This window comes from Lycium ferocissimum, chromosome 10 (genome assembly GCF_029784015.1).
Source record: "Lycium ferocissimum isolate CSIRO_LF1 chromosome 10, AGI_CSIRO_Lferr_CH_V1, whole genome shotgun sequence".
Classification (NCBI taxonomy): domain Eukaryota; kingdom Viridiplantae; phylum Streptophyta; class Magnoliopsida; order Solanales; family Solanaceae; genus Lycium; species Lycium ferocissimum.
Window position 1 is genome coordinate 23,922,869 of NC_081351.1, and position 22,976 is coordinate 23,945,844.

General features: G+C 35.5%; 1 protein-coding gene across 1 annotated transcript; it reads right to left on the reverse strand.

Annotated features, from left to right (window-relative positions):
* Positions 1–19,152: 19,152 nt before the first annotated feature.
* Positions 19,153–22,394, reverse strand: LOC132032896 (protein XRI1). The gene is made up of 5 exons (XM_059422688.1): positions 22,236–22,394; positions 21,558–21,724; positions 21,376–21,460; positions 20,610–20,756; positions 19,153–19,836 (listed from the first exon to the last, which is right to left on the reverse strand). Exons 1-5 carry the CDS (start codon positions 22,339–22,341, stop codon positions 19,550–19,552), a joined length of 792 nt encoding a protein of 263 aa, XP_059278671.1. The 5' UTR covers positions 22,342–22,394; the 3' UTR covers positions 19,153–19,549.
* Positions 22,395–22,976: the final 582 nt, after the last annotated feature.

Consider the following 22,976-nt stretch of genomic DNA (forward strand, 5'->3'; position numbering starts at 1 on the left):
AAGAACAAGAACATCGACGATCTTGAGCAGTGAAGTAGGAGATGAGAAGAAGGAGATCGGAAACTCTTGGTCTTGTTCTCTTCTTTCTAGACAATTACTTTACTTTCCTTTTCTTTGCTTATTTGTGTACAGACTCTAATTTGATTCTTTAATAAAATAGTTAGTGGGGACAAAAACCCACTGACCGTATTTTAAAAAAAAAAAAAAAAACTGAGTTTATGGTTTAGAGTTGGCTAGTAATGAGGCTAAGATACTTCTTCGTGAGTATTGAGGTTGAGATAAAACCAACGTCTCAATACATTGTGGTTGCCAACCAACATTAGCTGTAGTGAATAAATAAATTTTCAATGATAATAAAGGATATGCGTTTGAGACATAAAGTAATAAAACAATGCTGTTGTGAGATGGAATTATTTCCATCAATTATATGATGTCTGAGGTGAATTTGGCCGATTCACAAGACTAAAAGAAACATCGAGGGGAATGAGATTTTTGTCATTTGAGAAGATTAACAATGATAGTAACCCAACCTATGTGATTGGAGATCCCATAAATTAGGTTCATATGGGTAATAACAAGTCATTAGTTAATCAAAAGTGCACTATTAAATTATATCTCTTTCTATGGTGTATGAATATAGTGCAGTTCTGCAAGGCAAAGTGAGGCTGAACTATAAACTCTTAATCGATTACCATATCTTTTATAGGTGGTATATTACTCTGCAGAATACACTTGATGGGTGGACCTATATGAGTGTTGAGTGGTGCTGCTCCTATGAAATTATGACGGATTTCTAGAGCACTCATGAATACCAGGACACGCGCATGGCCTCTTAGCGCAAAACCGCAATAACGACAAAGATTGTGTGAGTATAATGTGATAGAATAAGACCATGAGCTTACAAAAGAATTCTTGGTTCATAGAAGTTCTAGAATTCACCAATTATTTTGTAAGTATAATCTTATTTTATCTAGGTCTGGTTCATAGTCTACGCGACACCAGATTCGATGCATTGTACTTATCTATAGAAACCATGCAAGATGTTCTTTCTCCTTCTTTTCCTTTTGAGATACGCGGAAACCCAACAAAACTTCTTAATTCCTTATTATTCTTTTTGTGATAGCGGGGGATTGTTGAAAAAATATTACATCTCAAAAAGAATAATAATCATCCCATTAAGTTCCTTAATGTCTTCAATTCAATTTGGTCAAAACATTATTGCCCAACGTATCACTATTCAATTTTGACCAATTAAATTGTCTTTATTGTCAAATTGCCTTTATGCATGGCTTTTATTATACATAAATTGTAACACCTCATACCCTCAAACTAAGCCGTGTCTATGATTCAGGGATCCCGAAAGCAAAAAGGGAGAGTTTAAGTCGAAAAACCAGACTCAGTTCTACAGGTGGCATTTGACGGCCCGAGGGACAGACCGCCGATTGATCGACGGCCCGTCAAAATGCACCATCCTTAGGAATCTCGTTTTGCAAACTTTCTGGACTTTCTCAGACTACTGTCAGTATGGTCGAATCGACGGACCGTCAATGATGCACCGTCAAAATTCAGACTCGGACCGTCAAAACAACTCGACGGACCGTCACGTGCACCATCAATCCTTCTCGACAGCAATCAATATAAATACGACACTTCATTATAGAAAATCAGTTTTCACAATTCCCAAGCCCTAGCATGAAGGTTCTCTTCTCCCATCAATCCAAAACATCAAGGTAAGTCATTCCAAGCCCTTCCAAGTCAATTCTAACATGTATTCATGTAATCTAACAAGGGTTCATCATTCCTCGCCTAGGGTTTTCAGGAAAACCCATCTCAAGGTTCAAAGTTTAAGCTTTTGGAATTCTATTACAAGTTTTGGAGCGTTTACAGGTATGTAGGGTCTCTATCTACGTGGGGAGCATCATTGTTCTTCCCTACGCCATGTTCTTCCATGAATATACGAAAGCTCATAAAAAACTATGGTTCTAAACATGTTCATGATAACCCTAAGTACATGTACCATGATATACCATGTTTGTATTAATAATTCGTTATTGTGTTCTAGATATTCCATTTTGGTTATTGAGAATCTGTCCATAATCCATAAAAACCCATATTTTGCACTCCATGGGTTCTTAAATGCAAGATATGAACTTTTATGTATATTTTCATGAAATACTACATGCATCCATGTTTTCATCAGTTAATGCTGCACATTGTAGAACACTTAATAGGACCATTAACACAAATTTTTTAATTCAAACTAGTGTCCTAAGTTTTTATATATCGACATTTATCCATATTTCTGTCGGAGCTATAGGACCAATCTCTTGGTTCCTAAATCTTTAAAAAAAAAAAAAAAGTTTCAATTTTTTTCCGTGTTATTTAACAAATCATTGGAAAAAATGATAAAAATATATAGAAAGTATATATCTGATAATTTTAAAAGAGGAAAAAGGATAAATATATTCTTCAACTTTGGTTTATTAGCTAATTTTATCTTCCGTTACACATTGCGGCTAATTATACCCCTGTCGTCTTCAAACTTCACACTTATACCCCTATTTGGATGGAAATCCCCAAATCTTCTTAAATTACCCGATTTCAAAAAAAATTACCTACTTTCTTTGTTGACCAGCCCCGACTCACCTATCATCATCTTCACCATCATCAAGCTTCAGCTTCTTTCATGGAGAAAAAAAAAACACACACACTCAAATAATGATACCCCAAAACCACCTCAAACGACTTGACCTTTGAACCCATATCCAATTCTTGGTTCTGTGAGATGCTTCCAACTAGAATCAACAATACCCACTCAATTTAAACCCCAATTTCGCAGCTCCAATATTGTTTTTTTGTAAATTTTCTTTTCTTTTGAAAATCAAAACAAAACTTATAACCTATACTTTGATAATATTTTATGTGGTTTTCAAATTTATAACTAAAACATACTAAAAATCAAACAAAACTAAAAAATGCATGATTAGACTAAAAAGAAAAATTTAGACACTAAACATGATAAAAATTCAGGGAGGATTAAAAATCACGTGTCTACATACAGAGGTCTTAAATTGAACAAACACATCTATTCATGAAAGAGCATGACTATTCTGAAAAGTCATCTCTTAGAATAAATATAAAGACACTTTTGAAGTAGCATTAGAAAAATCTGCAGGTATAGTGACTTTGTTGTATTCTGAAGGAATTACTTGTACTTTTCCCAATTTATATACGGACAATATCTCTTTAAGGAAATTCGACTCTTTCAAGCCTAAAAGTCATTATCTTCTTCCATCATATTTTCCTATTTTTCTAATTAACAAACGTTTAATATACATAAAATATACATATTTTATACATATAATATGTTCTGCTATGTTGTTAATGCTTGCGACCTTTCCAGGTGGAAAATCATCTGTTTTTTTGGATGTTAAATCTTGGGATGATGAGACAGATATGAAGAAGCTGGAAGAGGCAGTTTGCAGTGTTCAGATTGAAGGGCTTTTGTTTTGTGGGGAGCATCCAAATTGGTAGATGTTGGTTATGGGATTAAGAAACTGCAAATCATGCTCACCATTGTGGACGACCTTGTCTCAATCGATGATCTCATTGAGGAACGTCTAACCGTCGAGCCTTGCAACGAATACGTGCAGAGCTGTGATATTGTCGCTCTTCAACAATCCTGCATCGACTACGTTTCTTTTGAGCCGAGGGTCTTATCAGAAACAACCTCTCTACCCCACAAAGGTAGAGGTAAGGTCCCGTACATCCTACCCTCCCATACCCCACTTATGGGATTATAGTGGGGTATGTTGTTGTTGTCTGTCATATGTTATGATACTTTTTGCTTTTAGTTTATTTTCCCATCTACCATCCAAGTTTGTTTGGTCTTTTTGGACAGAAATTTAAGTTGCTGTAACTGTTATATGTCTTCCAATACTATTAAAGCAACATGGAGTTGAAAAGATTAGCATAGATTATCAAAAAATTAAAATTCTATTTGTTACGAGCAATCTAACGACAAAATATGGAGGCTGTTTTCCGATACCACCACGAACACCTTCCCTTCTCGGCTGCAAGCCTCAATTCGGCAACAACAAGAATTAATAATCAATTGTAACCATAGTAATATTTCTCCATCTTCTTTGTCTATTCAATTTCGACTTCATACTCATGAACAATATTGGCATGCATACCCTATCCCATGACCCTTTACTACCCCCTTATATATTTCATGTCATATGACACGTTCTACAATGTCATGCAAGGAAATCTCGTGACCTGGGGTGATCAGAAATTTGTTCAGAATTATCGTCATGTTATCATCCATGATAATATAGGCAAAGTATGTGAAATTGCAGTTTTAATTAAAAAAAAAAAAAAAAAGTATGTGAAATTGTTGATGACGAGTCTAACATGGGTCGTCAGAACTTGAATGTTTTCGTCGAAGCAGTTTTAGCGGTTAACCATTTATATGAAGGAAGGATTTTCTTAGAAGAACTAAAATCGCTCTTCAACGGGAAGGTTTTGTGCATGCCTTGCTCACATATGTTTCATAGAGATTCCATTACAAGCTGGTTAAAGAAGAGTCAATAGTGCCCTATTTGTCGGTATGAAATGCCAACCAGAGGTCAATTCGGGATTTAGAATCTATGGGTTCATCTTTTCTTAGCATTTGGACATATTATGTATTTTAAAGTTATGGGTTCATATTTACTACTTATTGTAATTTTAGTAAATTTCCACAGATAAACATGTGTTTCGTGTCGAAAATACAGGGTTCAGATGAATTCGATACGATTATGCTGCCTTCGTCCCTCATGTCAACTGCGGATCGAATTAGACTGCTAGCTTTGTGTTTTTTCCAAAAGATAAACAAAATATAAAAGGAAGAAAGAAGCATTAGTTGGGATCATATGTACATGTGATTAAGGAAGCTAAGTTTAATAGAACACCTTGAACAAGTTGAGAATTCCAACTTCATTCATTCATGATTCTTTTACACTGATACTATAAGATATAAATTCATTAATATTCATGTTACCGCAAATTTAGAGCTCTCCTCTTTGATGTAAAGACCTTATTATGCTAAAATTATATTAGAATTAAGTTTCTACTTTAGCTCTTTGGCCCAAGATGAAGGTTGATGGTACTTCAGAAAAAAACCATTCTCAATTTCGAACATAAATGTTTGAAACCTCATGCATTGGTAGTTCAAACTTCAGGAATACATATTTAAAGTGTGACCTTGGCAAGTCCAACTATATACGAATATGTCCGAAATTTGGCATTGTCAAGTTCTTAAACATATATCAGAACTTTGCTTTCACAAATACTATGCGAAACTTCAGATAAATTTTGTAATATCATATGCGGATTTTGCAACTTCAGTCAGAAGTGATTAAACTTGCAAATATTTATTGGCCATGGCTTAAATAAAGGTCAAAGCCGGCTATCTGTTCACTTGTGCCAAACCAGATTGGATGTGGCCCAAATAATGTATTTGGGCTTAACATTCACGAATTCAGGGGAATTTAGTCCAATCTAATATCATTTCATTAGGCCATTTGCACTTCTGGCCCTCTTTTGTGCTGATTTTTAATTTTGGGAAAATGGCCTAATAATACTACTTAAGACTCTATATCATAAAACATAGGAATCCTTTTTCTTATTTACAAAATATACCAACAAAATTACAAAATATATCAAATTTGGGCTTAATGGGATACCCATGATTTTGGACTTTTTTTAAGAAGAGAATCTGATTTTTAAATGCGGCCTTAATTTTAGGATAGTTACCATTCAACTTCTTCTTTTCAAAGAGATCTCTCTCTCCCTCTACAGTTGTTGATAGACATAATTTTCAAACCTAAAATTCATCTTCTCTCCTAGTATGATACGATTTTAGCTTATAGACAATTCTCCACCAATTTTAACATTTTTTGTCTGATAGCACTTCTCTGTATTTTCAACTCACGATTTCAAACCAATCTAACTCACGATTTTCAAACCAATCTTTCACCATTGTTAATGTGCATCGTCATTTTTGTATATTAACATTGTTTTCCAGTCCTACATTGTTAGACTTTAATTGTGCTTCGGCTTTTGTTTGTGGGAAATAATGAATAGAAAATCTTATGAATTTAAGCAGTGGGATACTGGGAGTGATGATATGTTTAATGAAAAAAAATTCTTTAATGCAACATGTAAAAAAGTTGAAATGCGTGTATATATGAGATGTGTGTTGTAATTGTGTATAAATTATTTCTACATTAATAATAGAAAGATTTTGATTACAGACCTGTGTATTAATTGTATATACAATTTTGATTGTATCATTTTGAGATACTATGTGTGATCACAGTGTATATGAAATCTGTATAAATATTTATACTGTAGTTTTTAAAATTGTTGAAAACTAATATTTGCATGAAATGTGTATGGAATCTGCTATATATCATTTTTGAGATTTATGCGGTGCAGTGTGTATGAAATGCAAATAAATTCGATATAAATTAGTCTTAAAAATGTTGAAAACTGATGTGTATCAAATGTGTATGGAATCTGGTTTGTATCAATTAGAGAATTTATTATACATACATACTTTCTCATAATCTATACGTACTTTGATCAGATTTTATACAATTTATATGTACTTTATCATAATACAAAAAATACATACAACTTTTACACATATGTCATACATAAAAATTATAACAAACTTATACAGTTATACACACTGCATACACAAATTTATACGTATTTATTTTCTGGTGTATGAACTTTGTATGGAATTTAGTTTGTATCAATTACATATTTATTATACATACTTTCTCATAATTTATACATACTTTGATCAGAATTTTATAAAATTTATATGTACTCTATCATAATAAAAATATACATACAACTTTTATACATGTTTCATAAATAAAAATTATAACGAATTTATACAGTTATACATATTACATACAAAATTTATACATATTTGTTTTCTGGTGTATGAATTTTGTATGGAACCTGATTTGTATCAATTGCAAAAATTATAACGAACTTTGTATGGAATCTGATTCATACCTAGAAATTGATTGTGCATGAATTTTGAATTAGGGAATAATTTTGTATGGACTTTCGAGCAAAAGTTTGAGAAAATTAGGAAATGATATCTCTTTACTTTGAATGGGAGAGAAAAGTGAATAAAATAAGGGAGCAAAAGTTGGAGAAAATCAGGGAACAATATCTCTTAATTTTGAATGGGAAGAGAAAAGTGCATAAAATAAGGGAAGCAGTTTCCTTACGTTATTTACTGTGTTTTATTTGCTTTTTTTTAATTTACCTAATTCGTATAGATTTTGTAAGAAATCTATTGATATATTTTGTAAACTGAAAAATATCGTCATGTTATGTAATTATACCCTCTAACTATGTACATATACGTTTGTGCCCTTTAATTTATTTATTTTTTAAATTTTTTTCCTCTCAAGGTAAATTTTTTTTTTTTTGTTGCATAGAATAAGTTTATATTTTCGCATCATAATATTCTATAAGTTATGCCTCGCGCCCTTAAAGTACTTATGCGCCGCTAGGCATAAGTTTGATAAAAAATTAAAGGCCAACCCACTTGAAGGTCAAACCGTTCAATTTCTTCTTTCATGGGTGGTTATTGGGCCAACATTGATACCATCAGAGCAGTTTGCACGATTCCCCTTATTCGGGGGTGGTCTTTAATGTTTGGCCCTCAAATTGCTGATCTTTAATGTTTGTCCTTCGCGTAATATTCAGAGGTTCTGGTTTCAAACATCGGCTCAGTTAAAAAAAAAATCGCAAGGCAGAGTTTCGTAGCAAAATTAGGCCTATTCGGGTAAAAGTTAAGCCTTAAAGCAAATGTTTTCCCAAAATTAGGCCTTAAGGCAGATGTTTCGCGAAATTCTTGCCTTGCAAATTTTCTTTTGACTGAGTGAGAGTTCGAACCCAGAACCTCAGAATATTTTCGGTCACTTTTATAAGTGAAGGACAAAACTTAAATACCAGCAATTTGAGGGATAAAAATTAAAGACCAACGCCTTTGAAGGATAATCGACGCAAAAAAATGATACCATAATGACATGGGAACTGCATTGTGTTAACGTCATCACTCATAATAAGAAATTAAAAGTTAATGAAATCCCAAAGTCCCAATATAAAAGTGTATAGATAATCTGAAAGAGAATCTAATTCTGTATTTATTTGGGATTTGAGAAAAAGTAAAAGGTAGAGGATATATTCTCAGTTCTCACATATATCTAGGTTATATTTTTTCTCTACGGTTCTTCTCTTTGCTTTAAACAATCTTTCTTTTTCTTTTTTTCCTCTTTACTCTTCTTGTCTTTTCGTTTATTTTCTTTTTTTACTTTTTATCTCTAAATTCAAGTAGTAATAAAAAGTAAATCTCGTACTTTCATCCCAAATTATTTTCCTACTTTGCAAGCAAGATATTGGACCTTTTATTCTATTTATGTGAACATCGAAATATTAAAAATTATTATTTCTTGAATTTAATTTTATCGTTACTCTAGTTTTAATTTCATCTGTGAAATAATTTTTTCGTCTCCCATCTTTGTGAAATAATGATTTGAAGTTTGATTTTTCTTTCTAGTATTACACAATTTCCTCAAACTGTTTTACGTTATTTATAATTTTGAAAGTTGATCCATAATACATCTTACAATGGTTTCAAATATAAATTTCTAACTTGATGTGTGCATTTTTATTTTTGTTATGAAAATTGAACATCTACGTACCTTTTCCTGCTAAATAATGTTTTAGGTGTATTGCTTTTTAAAACAGATAAATTAATTACACTTCACACTTTTAGAAATTCTTAGAGAAAAAGAAAAACTATTGCATGGCATTACAAAAAATTTGGAGGTCTGACCTCCTGACTTGTAATTTCTTTATTGAAGTGAGGAGCTACTTTTTATGGAAAGTCAAATCAATAACTCTGTTTAAGACTGAGATACCCCAAAGAGTGAGTAAATCATTTCAAAACTAAATCTATATTAAAATTGATTGTCATATTTCGTCATAAGACACTAAAATAGATTATTTACTCTTAATTATCTCATAATATTTGCGTGGCTACAAAAAGTTATCATTAAAAGTAAAATCAAAAATATAAATTAAATTTATTTTACATGATTTTTCTAAAATAAACTAAACAATGCCATAAATTACTAAAATCATTTAGGGGGCATGTCTGCTTTAGTTGGCTAACGGTAAAAGTAATGCCAAAATGAATGAATATAATTGAAGAGCATTTCAAATCTTTTTCTGTAAACTGAAATAAAGAGAGTTGAGATGGTTCCGTCATGTGCAGAGGAGATGCATTGATGCTCCAATGAGGAGGTGTTAGAGGCTGGTAATGGTGGGCTTAGGGAGTGGGAGGGGTAGGTCAAAGAAGTTCTGGGAGAGGTGATTAGGCGAGATATGGCGCAGCTTCAACTTACCGAGCACATGACCCTTGATAGGAGTGTAGAGGTCGAATATCAGGGTAGAGGGCTAGTAGGTGGCGCAAGGATTTCTTTTTCATAATAGGAGTATTATTATCTTTGTACATTTGTTTATTTTCTATAGATCTCTAATACAACTTGATTGTTTCTTGTGCCTCATTTATCTTTGTTATATGTTGCTATTATTGTTTATTATTTATTATTTTTGCACCTTTTCTTAAGCTGAGGGTCTACCGAAAACAGTCTCCCTGGCCTTCACAAGATAGGAATAAAGTTTGTGTACACTCTACTCTCTTCAGACCCCATCTGATTGGGTTATACCGGATATGTTGTTGAATTAAAGAGAGTAGTTAAGACTTAGCCTTAAAAGAGAAAAGGAGGGGACAATATATCAGAGAAGTGAGAAGTAGTGAGATATCATGGTTTCATGTCTGAAAGAATGTTACCCAGAGAATGTTTCTCTGACCAAAGCGTGCACCACACATCTCCCTCTCGTCATTTTTGTCTCCCTCTATATTGTAACGTCATTCACTCAGAAGTCAGAAAAAAGTATAATAAATACTTTTAAGTTTAATTATAAGATTAAAAAAAAGCTTCAGAATTTGGCAAATTGAATTCAAGGTACCAGAGAAGGGGGGGAAAAAAAAAAGGAATTTTAGTTTACTATCTTATGAAACAAATTGTCCCATATTTGGCTTATTTATTATTCTCTTTGTTTCAATTTGTTTGTCTTATTTTTTTTTTTTTTAAAAGAATGTCTCTTTCATAATTTAATAACTCTTTAATTTAAATATCACATGTGTCATGTTTAAGATCACAAGATTAAAAGACATTTTTGTGCATTATACATAGTTTTAAAAGATGACAAGATTCCAAAGATTTTTTTTCTCTCTTAACTTTTGCGTCAAGTCAAACTAAGACAAATAAAATAAACGAATGGAATATCATTTTTAGTATCAGCAATAATTTGTTTGATTTTACATGAAATTAATCAATTCAACACTTAAAATCAAATTAGATTATATGAAATAGGATAGGGATACTGACCAGAGAGATCTAGAGGGAGACATAAGATAATTAACAAACAGAGGAGGAATCAATCATAGATTAGCAGATGTTCCACTGATGTACACCTAACTTATTAAATAATTCATACCTACTATAACGAAATACTAATTAAAAACAGAATATTTGTCCACAGAAACGTCAAATTGTCCTTTTTCACCTAATAGAGACTAATAATTCATACCTATCTTAGATATTCGTGTAGGTCTGCTTCGTTTGCCATGCAGCTATGAGATATGCCTGCCATAATTGTTGAGTTTAATTTATGTACATTATTTGTAAAGTACTCCTGCATTATTAAATCACATGAAATGGTAATAATAGGTAATGGTCTATGGTAAAAAAGAAAAAAAGTATAGATTAATTACCTGAAAAATGAGCTAGGTAAGTGATTTACTACAACATGTCAACATGCAACGATATCGCGTGCTAGGAGCATGAGTTAAAATAAAAACATACTCCTACTAATTGTAATTTTTATAATAGTTACATATTCAATAAAAAGAACTATTCGAAGTACTGTAGTGTCGGTTAGTACCTAATGAATAAGGTAAGTGACTTGTAAGTTAACATGCACGATATTGTAGGAAATCAATCCGTGCCTTGTATTGATGTATCAAGGTTATTATATACAAAGTAGGTATCCCTAATTAGAATGATACTAGCCTAAATTACGGGACCGATTACAATACATAAGGGAATATTTACAATATTTATACTATACATAGTCTATCACACCCCCGCCGATCGAAGCGGAGGTTGTCGTACGCTTAGACCGTCCCCGAAATCATCAAAGAGCACGCGCGGAAGACCTTTAGTGAAGATATGTACGTCTGGTAGCGGGACGGGACGTGAAGGACACGAACTTCTCCGACGAGCAACTTTCTCACGTACGAAATGTATGTCCATCTCAATATGTTTAGTGCGTTGGTCTTGAACGATTACACGATAGGTATATGGCACTAACATTATCACGATAGACTAATGTAGTGACCAATCGAATGGATAACGGAGCTCCAAGAGAAGGTTGCGAAGCATGACGGGACTCGAGATACTACATTAGCAACGCCACGGTATTCGGCCTCGGCACTCGATTTAGACATAGTGGGTGCCGTTTGGATGACCGAGAGGAGGTTATCGCCGAGGAAGACACGGTAACCGGATGTGGAGCGAGCGAGTGTCCCACAACCACCCCAATCGCATCGATATAAGAGACAAGAGCCGATGGAGGACTTGTACGGATGGAGACCAAAGTCAATAGTACCTTGAATGTGTCGGACTATGCGTTTAAGAGCATGCGTATGGGCAACCCAGATCGTACGTGAAGGCATACTTGTTGAACCGCGTAGGAGATGTACGGTCGTGTGAATGTAAGGTACGCGCGCGGCCGCCAACTTACGATATTGGGTGGGATCATCGCAAGGAGGGCGGCCGTGGCACAGTTTGGCTTTGGTGTCGTGGGTGTACGGGGGCGGGCTTACGGAGCGGTCGTGCCCGCACGCTCATAATGTATCGGCCGTAATTTTTACGAGAGAGAAACATGCGGGTGGTCAAGGGTAACGACGATACCCGGAAAATAGGCGAGAGGGCCCAAATCCTTCGCCATATGGGGTCGGCACTAAGCGAGAGACATGATGGATTTCCGGAGAAACATCGAGAGGAAGGCGAGAATAATATCATCAACATATAGCGAGAATGTAAGCAATGTCGAACCTCGACAATAAATAAAGAGAGAGTGATCGGATACGCATGTGAAAAACCAATGGTGGAGACATAGTACGCAAAGCGTTGGAACCGTACACGGGAGCTTGCTTAAGGCGGTACAACGATTTCTTCGAGACGGACATGATGGGGATGCGCGGGTCCTTAAACCCAATAGGGTGACGCATATAAACGGTCTCATTAAGATTACCGTGTAGGAAAGCATTCTTGACGTCCAACCGATGAATGGGCCAAGAGTGTGTAAGTGCGATGCTCAAGACAAGCGAATAGTAGCCGCTTGACGACCGGCCAAGGTCTCGTCGCGATCAACTCCAACTTTGTTGAGACACGCCATCACGGACAAGACGGGCTTTGTGCCTCTCAAAAGAACCATCGAAATTCTTTTTATGACGAAAAATCCACATAGAACGAATAAGATTCACATCGTGGGGACGTGGAACCAACTCCCACGTCTTATTATTAATTAGAGCATTATATTCATCAACCATGGCAGCTTTCAATTGTGGTCATTTAGAGCATTGACGATTTCGCGGGAGAGGCGAGAGATGAGAGAGAGGCTGGAAGTATTTAAGTTGAAAGGTTGTTTGGGTTTGAAAATCCCGCGTTGGCCTCAGGTAACCATGCGGGAGGGCAGCTGGGCCGTGACCGTGGGGGGGTGGTAGGGCTGGCGATCGGTCGCGGGGTGGGGCGGTGGGGGAGGGACAGTCGGGTCGTGTCCCGGCGTGGTGACCGCCGGGGCCGATCACGGGTGGGGCGGCGGGGAGGGGCTTGGGCCGTGTCCACCGGTGCGGAGGCGGTGGAGGGGTGGACCGAGGGAACGACGGAGGAGCAGTGAGATAGAAAATGCAAGGTATATGGGGAAATGCCGTCCAAGAATTCATGGGACGTTGGGGAGGGGTAGTGCAATTTGGAGAAGGAAATTGAGTTTCGTCAAAGAGGACATGAGAGATGATGATTTTGTTGGTGGACAAATCATAACACTTATATCCTACATGATTCAACGGATAGCCCAAAAAAACACACGGGGATCTTGCTTGTAACTTATGAATAGTTGTAGATGGGAAAAGTGGATAAGCATAGACACCCAAAACCCGGAGATGAGAATAGGAGGGGGTTCGTTGATAGAGAACTTGGGTTGGTGATTTATGCCTAAGGACTTTAGTGGGAAGTATATTGAGGAGGTAGGTGGCCGTTTTGGAGAGCATGATGCCAAAAAGAGGGGGGACGGAGGAGTGGACAAGAAGAGTGCGCACTATGTTGTTAATGGATTTAATTTTCGTTCCGCTTTGCCATTTTGAGGAGATGTATGGGGGCAAGAAAAGCGAAAATTTATACCATTGGAGGCGCAAAAGATTGAAATTGCCCATTTGCGAATTCATCGCCCATTGTCACATTGAATGTTTTTAATGTCTCTTTTTCGAATTGAGTCCGTATTAATGCCTTAAAAGATAGAAAGACGAGAATACACTTGGGACTTGTTAGAGATAGGAAAAGTCCAAAGAAAATTACTATAATCATCAAGAAAGAAAACATAATAGCGGTGCCCATTAGAACTTAAAACAGGAGATGTCCATAAATCGCTATGAATAATGTCAAACGGCATAGTAGTAAACGACAATGAATCAGAAAATGGCAATTTAACATGTTTCCCCAAAGGACAAGAGGTGCAAAAAGAAGTACGGGCCTATTACATTCAATTAAGGCATTACTACGAAGAGAACTAAGGATAGCTTTTCCGGATGGCGGGCGGGAATGCCGCAAGCTAGGTGATGCGGCAAGGAAGGTGGATGGTGGAGTGGACCATTCGTGCACGAGAGGATACAATTCCCCGGTGCTCTCACATCTCATTAGGCGGCTCCCGTCGGTAAATCCTTCACGGCCCAAGAGGATCAAACTCGACGAAACATTATTATCCTTAGTGAATTTACGTACGGAAACAAGGTTTTTGATGAGTTTTGGAGCATGCAAGACATTTCGGAGACGTAATTGAGCATTAGGTGGGGGAAGGGATGTATGACCATAGCCTCGAATTGAATAGTGCTACCATTACCAACAATGATTCCAGACTATTGCTCGAATTAAAATAAGACGTGAGAGTACCGAGTTGGCGGTCGTGAGAAGTCGCCCGGTGTCCATGTACCAATTGTCATCCGGTTGATGCAAGGATAGTATGCATGGCTGCCTCGCGTCTGTCGGAGTGTACCCAGTTGGGAGGAACGTGCATGGAATAGGCCCCTAACGGGAGGCGGGGACCGCGCCAAGAATGCGGCTGCGGCCGCCGCGTGGCGGTCGCTGCCCCTGCTTGTCTCGTCGGGTACGGGCGAGGGGGCGGTGGCCGGCTCTTCGGGCGGCCCGGGCAGGCGCGAAGTAGCCCCTCGCGGTGGGCCGGGCCCGTCGACGGCCACGGCGGCCCCACTGGCGATCGTAGCTGGCCGCCTTGCTTCCCGCGGTTGGCGTTGTTGTTGTTATTTTTGCCACTTGTTCCGGTTAGAATTCTGCCACGATTATTATCACGTCGGTTAGCGGAATTATTGTTACCGGTGGTGGAGAGGAGTATCATTATCAACAAGTAGAGCGCGGGGGTTGGAATCGCGGGCACGTTCCTTGGCGGTACCAGCATCTTCAAGCTTCGAAGTCCGGAGCACACTTCGAGAGAAAGAAGGCAAGACATCTTTCCGTTGAAACGGTGGTGACAAAGTGTGCATACGTCTCGCAGGCGCCCTACGAAGTCGCAAGACCGACGTTGATCGGACACCGGCGACCCGACGTTGGCAAGCCGATCCGCGAGAGACTTGAGCCTATTGTAATAGGCCATAACTGAGCCGAAGTCGGCCATTTTTGTGGTGGTGAATTCCGTCTCAAGGTACGCCGCCCGTGAGTGTTTGTTATCTTGGAAAAGTTGAGCAACGCGATTCCAAGCCTTCTCGGCAACATCATCCGCCACGAGAATAGAGGTAAGAATATCATGGGAGACGGTGGCGTATATCCATTGAAGGACCACCGCATCTAGGCGTTTCCAGAGCGGAAGGTTAGCCGCCTTTGTTGCGTCATACGCGGTGAGTTCAGCGGTGTCAGTGGGTGGTATGATGTGCTCGAGTACGGAGTGAACGCGGGCTAGGACTTTGAATAGGGTTGCCCGTTCGTGATAATAGCCGGTTTCCATGTCAGAGTGATTGGGATTAAGGATTTCACATTCGTGACGGTTAAAGCAGAATGGAAATTTTTGTTGTCAGCCATGGGAGGGAGAAGAGGAAGGAGGAAAGGGGACGGCTAGGGTTAGGGTTGGAAGAGAAAGAGAGAGGTGGACGGCTAGGGTTTTGGAAGGAAACCTAGTCTGATACCATGTAGGAAATCAATCCGTGCCTTGTATTGATGTATCAAGGTTATTATATACAAAGTAGGTATCCCTAATTAGAATGATACTAGCCTAAATTACAAGGACTCGATTACAATACATAAGGAAGGGAATATTTATAATATTTATACTATTACATAGTCTATCAGATATCAATATATATTGTCAATGACATAAGTCAATTCCTTATTGCTTTTCATTGAGGATTCTTTTGAATACATTTTGTCGAGATTCTTGACTAGGGATGTTTTCTGTTGTTGCAATATTTGGACATAAAAAGATTCATATATAAAACGCATGTCAGCCCACCCTCAAAAAGAAGTGTGGACTTAGAAGCATGTGAGCTAATTAAAATATACGCCTAGTACTTCTAATTTTAATAAACTTTACGTTATAATAAAAAGAAACATTCAAAGTAAAGTAATACTACTCTAGTAAATATATGTATCTTGACATTAAATAGTAGTGGAGGGACAACTTTCATGGGAGTTTCCGGTGTTAGATACCTTAGCTTTTTGATGGCCAAACACATAGACAGCTTTTTAAAATCTTCAACAATTTTCATTTTCACACTTCAACTAAGCCTTGTACATATTGGGCACTTTAATATCGTACAAAATGTGTCTATTAAATTTCTCTTTGACCCATCATTCCCTTCATATATTTGTATTAGAATATTGTTATTGAGTCGGATCTACCTATAAGGGTAATACTTAAGTTATTTGCCTATTAGCTAGTCGCCCGCATGAACCTTAGTATGTGCCTATTAGAGTTCTCATTGACACATCATTCCCTTCAAATATTTGTGTTAGAATATTGCCTTTGGATTGAATCCACCCATAAAGGGTGATAATTAAGTTATTTGTCTATTTTCTAATCTTCTGCCTAAACCTTAATACGTGCCTCTAAGTACACCGCTCTGCGTTTAAAAAATTATTCGTTGAGGAAAGTAGAACGCGTTGGATTAGGAACATTCACTATAAAAAAAATTTGGAACTAGCTAGTTACGAACTCCGTCGCTAAATTGCTCGTAAATAACACATTTTTTGATAGTTTGTCACTAATTCGTGGCTTAATAAGATTAGCAACGGATTTTATTGTTTAGCTACAAAATTTGTCTGTCGCCGCTTTCTTTTCTTAGTAGTAATTCTTGCATAATTTGAACACTGTTGAGATCAAAGGAATTCATCCGCTAACATGATGGTTATAATCGATTAGTAATTCAAATCTTGGTTTAAACATAGCCGCTGCCCGCTCCCGCAAAGAAAGCTTGTAAATCTCCTAAACTAACTCTTTGTGTTGAATTACTTCAATTTGACATAACAGAGATCCAATTCATATATTTTTTTCTTTTCCTTTCTTTAGCGAGTCTCGAAGAGGGGGAAAATATTTACTATTCAAATTATTGTACTTTCACGTCCTTTCCTAACAAAGGAAAGGATAATAGAGCAATATTTTCCTTCTCTTATCCTTTCTTTTCGTAGTGTTCAAACAAGGTCTAGCACCTTCACCAACCTAATCACTAATACTCTATTAATATTAATGAATTTCAAATTAAGCATAAATTATTCAACATTAAACTAATGATTAGGGTCCCTACCCATTATACTTTAAACAAAGGTGATGATTTTCGATGATTTTCCTTTTTACCAAATCATGTTTTACCAATCGATATGTAGGAGGACTATTCCTTTATTAGTGTTATGGGAAATGGTCCTTTTTTAGTGAAACTTATGGCGACACTATTCCCTTGTTTTAATGAAACTTATGGTGACATGTGCCCCTAGGATAGCTACTCATTGCAATTTGTACATATTTAAAATTTATGGACTATTAGAGTATGGACCTTTCCACTCACATTGTTTGGTGCAAGTAGCATAAGTGCAAGCATGTGCGGCTAAAAGTTCGAAAATCACACAAATTATAGTTGTATTAATTACTTTTATATAATTTTTAAAAGTTAATATTTGTTGTACCTATATGGAAAACAATTTACACACATAATATGTGTTTTTAATTTAAAATTTTATTACTGAATCATAGTTAATTAGTAGACATTCTAAACTTATTTTTTTCACTAATAATGTAATTCGGGGCAATGGTGTGACGGGTAATGGATGGATCGACACTAATAAATATACTTGTTAATCTTTTTGAGACAATTATTCTGAAAATATCATTAGTCAAATCACTGCTTTCTTTTGAAGCAATTGAGTATTTGAGTTTCAATTTATCGAAATTCATGATTAAAAGTTCAAATGAGAAATGAACAACTAATAACTAAAATAAATATTCCAGTATTCTTTATCCACACAGCAACTGTACATGTCAAGGATTTTTTTTTTTTTTAAATCAAGGCTTTAACTTTTTCTTTTTTTTCTCTTTATTTTTCTTTTTCTTCTAGTTCTTTATTTTTCTTCGTCTTTTTCCTTTTTCCCTTTCACTCCTTTACCAATTTCAACTTATTATATTAAACCTTACGATGTAATAGTCAAAGAGATAGTTCTCTTTAGTCACATGCGTTGCTTTCATCCTTGTATTCTTTTTCATATAACCTGACACTTCTTTTAATTTTTCAAAAAATAGGCCTGACACTTATTGATCATTTTATTATTGTTATAGTAACATAATTGTCAACATGATGCAAAGGGACTACTTAGGGATTTTAAAATGTTAATAAATTATATGCAGTTTATTCAATATTGTTAATTGCTACCCTTAGGTTTTAACCTATATGAGCTTTTCTCCTGATGTCTCTTTCTAGTAGTAGCAGAGTAGTACTAATTACTAACCCACCAAGAGAAAGTATTATATAAAAATTGAAACTTACCTAACACAAAATAAAGAAAAGGAAAACACTTTCACTCGACTCTTCCAATTTATTTAAATTTCCTTTTTCAAGAAAAATAGTACCTCATTGCCAACTCTACCTACACACAAGCTAAGACTACAGTAAACTTTAACGTAGGAGAAATAATATATCCAATTATTGATTATACTGTAATAATTATTTTTCATAATTAATCAATTTATTATAGTTTTGATTGTTTTTAATGGTGTAGCATTATTACAGGATGTATTAAACATTAAAGAGTTGGCTCCGGCTCAGTTCGGGCTCGATTATATTTTGACAAAGTGCTCGATTGAGTTCGGCTCTAGCTCGACCTTGGGTCAGTACAATGACAAGTTCCATTGAACTCGTCTCGACTCGATATTATAATAAGATCATTGAGCTCGGCTCGGCTTGATCAACTCGATGGCTAGGCCTAAAAGGTTGAGATTTTTGCATACAAATCTACAAAAAGAATTACTACTCATTGTTTTAATAAATCCACAGCCAACAACTCGATTGTTTATATTAACATTTCAGCATATCATTAATTAGGACCTTTGTTAGTCTCGAGTGAGTGACTTTTGACTTTAAAAGGATTTGTTTCAATCCATTCTGCTAAGGACGTACAAAGAAGGACATTTCAAAGATCAAGGTAGTCCTTAGGAAGTCTTTAAATTGTCAGACATAAATTTAAAGCAGAAAATATCTCATTCTAATATTCGGTAACAATCATAACTCTCTGCATTCACTAACCTCCATATCTATACATTTTCATCCAATAAATTTTGCTATTTACCCACAAAACAAAATACCAATATCAACCACCTTGTCATTAAATAACTACATATTCTCTTCGAGATTTCTTATAACCATAGCATGTCACAAGAACGGGACGAGGTCTCTCTATCTGAGTTGTCAAAGATATATTGACCATCCTTTCCTATTTACAAGCCTATTTCATCAAAAAGAGGAAAATAAAATAAAATTACATATTTCTATCCTACCCCTCTTCTCGATTTTCCTTTTTTTCTTCTTTTTTCTTAAAGAAGAATTAAAAGCTAACCCTAGCTAGGTCTTCTCTTATGCTCATTCTCGAGTCCTTATAATTGTAATTGTCCCTCTCCCTTGGGTATGAATTTTAGTGAGCGCCACCACCGTCTTGCCGGACAACCCCGGCCCGGTAGCAGATACGGTCGGGCGACAGGCGAAGTCCCCGACCGGATGCCTTACGGGCCGGGTTGGCCTCATCAGAATCCTCTCGTTGATGTCGTTTAATGTCACGTCCCCTTCTTGTCCTCCTGGCTTCACTAGCCCAAATGGATACACAATTTTTCCAGCCATCCTTTTCTTGCATCTTTTTTGATCACCTCCTCCTTCAAATAATAAGAATTAAATTAATTAATTATACTATTGTAACGTTTTATAGTTAATTAATAAATTAATTGCCTTACAGTTACGAAATATTATTCAAATACAAAAGCAAGTTACTAACAGTAGTGGTTACAGTTGGACCTTGAGTATGCAATATATATATACTTGCACCATTTTTTCTCATTTTTTGCCATTCAACAGTAGTAATTGAAAATTCTGATAAAAGCCGCACTTTAATTAATGTATAGACTTTTTAATGCAAAACTTTGAAAATGTCAAATGGTATGTCTTTTCATTCAACATTTCTCGAAAAAATCCCACGACAAAGCAAGATTAATCCATATGCACGATTATGTCCTCATGAGAAAAAAAGGGGTATGCCGTCCCCCCAAAAGAAAAGAAAAAAATCAAAGAGAAATAAAAACACCCCACCCCTACCAAAAAAAAGAAAAAAAAGAGCCAGACAAGATAAGAATCAGAATCAGTGTGATCTTATTATATATAAAATATTAACTTTTTGTCGTATATACGCATGCCGAGCTCGAAGCAATAACTTTAACTGAAACTCATCGAATCTCTCAAAATACGTCTTTACAGTTCAGCGACAGAGCTAGAGTCCTAATTACAGATTTGGCAGCATTTAATAGTTTTGACCAAAATTCTTTATTCGTATTAAACATCCACTGACTATGCATAAATAATTTATTAAGAACCTAACAAGCTTCATTTTTTAAAATTAAAAAATACATAAGTTTAAAAAGAGTGAGACAGGTACCATATTGTAGGGCTTGTTTATGAGAATTGGATTGAGTATTCTTATGATGAGATGATGATGCTGATGAAGAAGAATAATAAGTTTCAGATATGGCTTCCTCCTCTGTTCTTTTGGAATATTCCTCACTCATTTTGCTCATAGGATCCCCTGTAATTAATAACGCCCATGCACACCATAATCATTAAAAAAATATTTATTTTATTATTATGATCATTGCAGAAATTAATAAGAAAATAACAGAAATTAATTCAATTTAATGTGCAAACCATAACGGTTGTTGCTAATCATTAGTCCATACCAAACGGTTTTTTTCACAAATGAATTTAAAAACCTCTAGGTAGGTGTAGGAGCAAAACTGGGAAAAATTAAAAGTAGTGATTTGTTGGAAATAATTTTAAATACAGTTTAAGTTCTATACATTGACAATGTAAACAGTATTCATGCAATTAGATCGTTTATTAGTTAATTACAGATAAATTTTTACACTAAAAATATGCACGCTATCATATCATTTATTAATTAATTACAGATAAATCTTTACACTAATAGTGTAAAATATTTTTGCTCTATTAATGTATATAAATTAAATCCTTTTAAATCGAAAAAATTCATAGGAAACAGAACATAATATCTACATTTATTGAATCATAGGGAATTGCTTCAGCCTCTTAAACACCAATGGGATTCAATTCCATTTCTAAATTATTCAAGCAAGAGAATTTTTTTTAGTGAGATAAATTAAAAGGGAATTAAGAATTGGAATTACCTGAAAAGCTATCACACTTAGTTATCTGGCTAAAGGAATCATAATCCTCAGAGAAATGGTTGTCCATTGTGGAACTCCACAAATTCTGCAACATAAATAAGAAAAGAAAACATTGAAATAAATTCAACAAAAAAATGTTTCCAAAAAACTAAGCCAAAGAACAAAAATGTAATTAATTCTACCTCAATGGAATTGTTTGAATCTTTAGTTTCATAATTCTCCTTCTCATCATCATCAAACAATAACAAACGCCTTCTTTTAGAGTTGAATTTGAATAAAGCATCTTGTAGATATCCACTTGAGAAGTCAGAATCAAGATTTGACAAAAATGGTGGAGTGCTCTCCATAACTATATATACCACCAAAAAAACAAATATTAGTCGGGATAGAGCTAGAGGGGTGAAAAGAGGTTCACTTGAATTCCTTCTTCAAAAAATCACATTATATATAAGGTTAATCTTTGTTTATATGTATATAAGCAGATAGTAAATTGCTTGGTGAAAATTTTGCCTCGAGTTGAACGTCCTTCGCGGGAAAATCATACTCCTATATCTAACAGTTATAGGAATGTTCAATGGAAATTCTGCCTTTACCGCTGTTTGTTAAGCTAAATAAGAAAATTGAGAACAAGAAGAACAAAGAAACTAAAGAGTGAAAACACTTGCTAGCTGGCGAAGCTAGAGGGTTAGGAGAGGGTTCATTCGAATTCTTTCATGAGAAAATCACATCATAATATATGAGGTCCAAAAATTATTATATATAGTAAATGTTGAATTATGATTCAACTACTAATGTTAATTAATATAAGAGAATGAAGAAGAAGAGAGGAACTAAAGAGTGAAAAGTAAGTAGATTGTTACATGGAGAAATGTCATTGTTGAAAACTTCAAGGCCATGGAAGTCACAACCTAGGGAAGAGAAGCTATGAAGATTGCTGTTATAAGCAATTGAGTGGAGGTCACCCATTCCTTTTCTTTGACTGATAATTTTTTTGTGATGGAGAGAAGAGTAGGAGGGTTCCAAATGTGTCATCGTCCAGTATATAAGTAGAGACAAAAGATATGGCCCACAGTACGAAAATAAAAGGCAAGGTGCAAAAAAAAGGGAAAATTCATAAATGGGGAATTAAAAATATTTCAAAAGAATTTTTTGAGCTGATATATTCTTAAAACTTAGTGACAATTATAAACAAGTAATGGTCGATAGTACAGGAACTAGATTTGTCACTAAAGGGACTAGAATATAAGAAAGTAAGCACACAAAAATCAATGGGATTCAACATCTAATATATACATAATAATAATGTTCACCCTTGTATAAACAGTTTAATTTCTTCGCCAAAGAAAGTTTAGATGAACCGCTTGCGCCCTTATATGATATTTTTTAAACTTGTTAAATGAAGAAAAATTGTATTTTATAAGGGAATGAACTCCACGTAAATGCTTATTAGCGGGACGGATCTAGAGTTGACAGTACAAGTTTGGCACGATTTAATAGTTTTGAACGAATTTTGTATTTTCAAAAATATTATTTAATAAGTACAAACTATTAATTTATGACCCAAAAAGAATTAAATTTTGAAAATTCATAAACTGCAAAGT

Coding starts and splice junctions, on each gene's coding strand:
- LOC132032896 (XM_059422688.1), bottom strand. CDS start 22,341: ATGGGTGACCTCCACTCAATTGCTTATAACAGCAATCTTCATAGCTTC. Junction 21,461..21,557: donor ATTCAAACAATTCCATTGAG/GTAGAATTAATT, acceptor TTTATGTTGCAG/AATTTGTGGAGTTCCACAAT. Junction 19,837..20,609: donor TAAACAAGCCCTACAATATG/GTACCTGTCTCA, acceptor TATTATTTGAAG/GAGGAGGTGATCAAAAAAGA.